The sequence below is a fragment of the Clarias gariepinus genome, chromosome 17 (assembly GCF_024256425.1).
Source record: "Clarias gariepinus isolate MV-2021 ecotype Netherlands chromosome 17, CGAR_prim_01v2, whole genome shotgun sequence".
In the NCBI taxonomy this organism is placed as follows: domain Eukaryota; kingdom Metazoa; phylum Chordata; class Actinopteri; order Siluriformes; family Clariidae; genus Clarias; species Clarias gariepinus.
The window spans coordinates 1685600-1689274 of NC_071116.1; the positions used below are offsets into that span (position 1 = coordinate 1685600).

The window sequence follows — 3675 nt, forward strand, 5'->3', positions numbered from 1 at the left end:
TCACCTTTTTACATGATTGTATTTTCTTTTACAGAGAATCATACTCTATAGGAACCTGTTCTAACGGCTTTGTGCCAAAAAAACACTGCTGACTTGTAGATCTGTACCAGGAAACATCCATATGCATATATAACTTGAAAATTTGTTATTACCTTTATGGTATAATTTCATTAAAATAGTGTTGGTAAGCTGGTCAAGTGCTATTCTAGGTATTATTTCTTTTGACTTTCTGTACTTCTCTGTACAGAAAAAAATGTAACATGAAAGGATCTAGAGCTGGCTTCAGTAGACTTTGGCTTGATTTGGCTTGACATGACATATTTGTTCAGACTTTATTGTACTCTGTGTTGGGTCAACTGGCAACAATCAGTTTAATATTTAAGCCAGTTTTACGGCTGTGCATATGAATGAGTTCACTGGGTTTTATGGTTGGATTAAAAAATGGTTTTAAAAATGCAATCCACTTTAAAAAACACTTTAAAATGGTGAATAATTATTTTATGAGAATTCTAAAAATAACCATGATGTCATACTAAATGTGGCTACTAATTTAATAAATTGTGACAAAACTAAACTCATGGGCTTTTCCATTTTTTCAAGGTACTTGTAGCTGTTCCAGGAATTATAAATAGAAAGAATAAAAGATAATGTTAATAAATGTTAATATGTTTATGAATTACAAAGAATTTATATACTGTATTAGCACATTGACCTCAAATATAAATCTTGGGGGTAGTCTTTTTTTTCATGAACTTTCGCTAATCAGAATAAGCCACTAGAATCCATGCTGGGAACTGCTTTACAATCCCACTTATTAATGTTTAACCATTGTGGTTATATTACGTTAAAGTTTTAAACCAAAATTGTGTTTGAATCATTTCCTCAACAATGAAGACTACAGTCATAGTGTTGGTTCTGCTTGTGTCTGTAACACGACATGCAGCTCTTCAAGATGAGCATGGTAAAGTTGAAGGGAAAAGTTTGACTGAAAATGAGAAATACTGCCAAAATCATGTGTGTATGGAGTTAAGAGAGCTGAAACAAGCAGTGGCAGAACTAAAAGTGCAGCTACAGGAGAACAAACACCAGACAGAGCAACTCAAAACTGAGAATGATGGTAAGTGATCAGAAAGCAGTGCTTAAAATTGCTGTGAATGCTTTACAACATTTATATTATTAAAAGTTAATGGTATAATGAGCATGTCTAATTCTAGCTTTAAAGCAGAGATTGACGTCAACTGAGTACGCTGTGGAAAATGTAAAAGAAGCACAAGCAAGTAAGCAACATTATACAGTCCGTAGAAGCTCTTACATTTATATGTTCATACACTGCTGTGATATAGCATCCTGATTCTTTTTATTCATTTTATTTATTTATTTATTTATTTATTATTTATTATTACACTTAAATGATCCAGATCAACCCAAGTAAATACAAAATGCAATTTTTTTAAATGATGATTTCATTGATTCAGGAGGAAAAAAAGATGTGCAAACCTACCTGGTCCAATTATCGTGAAAAGATAATTGTAGCTAAACCTAACAACTTGTTGTGCCATCTTTAATGTTAACAACAGCAATGAAAAGTTTGTGAAAGAGTCTTTCACATCACTGTGGCAGAATTTTAACCTACTCTTCTGACTCTTCTGACTTTCTGATCTCAGACATACCAAAGGTGGCATTCTCAGCTGGTTCAGGATATAATGGGAACTATGGACCCTTTAACATGGATGTCATCATGGTCTTCAGTCGTGTGATTACAAATATCGGGAATGCCTACAGCCCAAACACTGGTACTTTCATATGAACATATGGATTTGGTGCTTTCATTTACTGTCCATTTGTTAAAATGCACTGTGTTTCTATAAATTCTTTTTTTTTTTATCTGCAGGAGTTTTTAGAGCACCAGTGAAAGGCATCTACCACTTCACATTCACCGTCTTTGGGCTTAGCAAGACACACTATATTGGGGCGAAATTTTTTAAGAATGAACAACTGTATTTTCAAACGCATGATTTACCTCAAGGATATCATGAGTCTGTAACGAGGTCTATCAGTCTGATACTGGAACAGGCTGACGAGGTTTATTTAAAGCTCCGGGCAAACTATCAGCTTTATGATGATGGAAACATCTACAACATGTTTGGTGGATTTTTGATTCTCCCCCTGTAAAGCAGTGGCCTTGCTGAAATACATAATAAATTGTAAAAATGCTTGAAACTTTGTTTTCCCCAAGATTTCTTATTTATTCGATACTTTATTAATTATTATTATCACTCACTCACTCACTCACTCATCTTCTATACCGCTTTATCCTGTATTCAGGGTCGTGGGGGGCACGAGGCAGCGTACACCCTGGACAGGTCGCCAATCCATCGCAGGGCACACACATACACACATTCATTCACATACTACGAGCAATTTGGGAACGCCAATTAGCCTAACCTGCAGGTCTTTGGACTGTGGGAGGAAACCGGAGTACCCGGAAGAAACCCATGGGGAGAACATGCAAACTCCATGCACACAGAGAAAGGAACCAAGTCTGGCCGGGAATCGGGGTAAAAGGTGACAGTGCTAACCACTACACCACCATGCCGCCTTGATTAATGCACATTCTTATCATACTTGATATAATTTATTCCTCAAGGATAAAATCAAAGACTATTTGTGTTTATTTTAACAATTAAAATACTTATTTCGTTCCATTTTCTCTTTTATTTGTTTCCCAATTCCCAAATGTACAGTTGCATTAAAATATTTAAATTAAATTATTATTATTAAACCTTATTGAAAATCGTTTATATTTTTAGCTGTTTTTAATAAATCAGTAAAACAAGAGAAATGTAAAAATCACAACTAATATAACCAAATTTTCATTTCCAAATTTTATACAAACAGCTCCTTTTTAATGATTAATGTAGTTAAATAATTATTTAACCCCTTGAATAAAATCCCTCATTGGAGCACAGATTTGTAAATAAGTTGTTGCACACCTGATGCGACTAATTCGATGCCTCTGGTGTAGTTGATTTAAAACACATCAAATACCTGGACTTTCTAAAGATTTGTTGATGGAGATGTTTGCATGTCAGAAATAGATAAGTTAAGAGAGTTATTCATGAAGCTAAGAGAACAGATCATTGCCTCGACAAACAAGAACATGGATATAAAAATAGCAAAGCAAAAAAGAAGCTAAGATACTAAATGTTTCTAGAAATACAGTAGCTTTGCTTTCTCTGGCACTGGAATCCGGGAAAATCTTATATACAGTATGATATTTAAAAAAGCAGTTTTGAAAATGCAAACCCAAGGGTCTTATTGAACTTGTGATCATTGCCCGAGAGGAACAGATCCCTCAGAATCACTGCCAGAAGCAGAGGGACTCTACTGAAGATGTTTCTGTTCAAGAAGCTGAATAATTTTGATACTGTAGTAGTTATTAAAAGTAGCATTATGTCTTGACTTTGGAAAAATCACTCTTTATGTTAGTTGTATTGAGCTATTTAAATTTCTCTTATTTTACTGATTTATTACAAACAGCTGCAAGGTAGAAATGTTGGCCAAAAAAATGTATGAATTACTTTCAATTTTAAACTTAAATGGGAACCAACCAGTGTATTGGAATGGATAGGATTTTGAGAAAATTACCTCAGACAAGGACACATGTCCACAAGT

General features: G+C 34.3%; 1 protein-coding gene across 1 annotated transcript; it reads left to right on the forward strand.

Moving 5' to 3' along the window:
- The first annotated feature begins 849 nt into the window (after positions 1-849).
- cbln17 (cerebellin 17) lies at positions 850-2220 on the forward strand. Its single transcript, XM_053476280.1, has 4 exons — positions 850-1117; positions 1215-1277; positions 1665-1793; positions 1892-2220. Exons 1-4 carry the CDS (start codon positions 889-891, stop codon positions 2170-2172), a joined length of 702 nt encoding a protein of 233 aa, XP_053332255.1. The 5' UTR covers positions 850-888; the 3' UTR covers positions 2173-2220.
- The last annotated feature ends 1455 nt before the right edge of the window (positions 2221-3675 follow it).

Excerpts from the sequence above, each read along its gene's own strand:
- cbln17 (XM_053476280.1), top strand. The coding sequence starts at position 889 with ATGAAGACTACAGTCATAGTGTTGGTTCTGCTTGTGTCTGTAACACGA. Across the intron at positions 1,118-1,214 it reads ACTCAAAACTGAGAATGATG|CTTTAAAGCAGAGATTGACG; the intron begins GTAAGTGATCAG and ends GTCTAATTCTAG. Across the intron at positions 1,794-1,891 it reads TGCCTACAGCCCAAACACTG|GAGTTTTTAGAGCACCAGTG; the intron begins GTACTTTCATAT and ends TTTTATCTGCAG.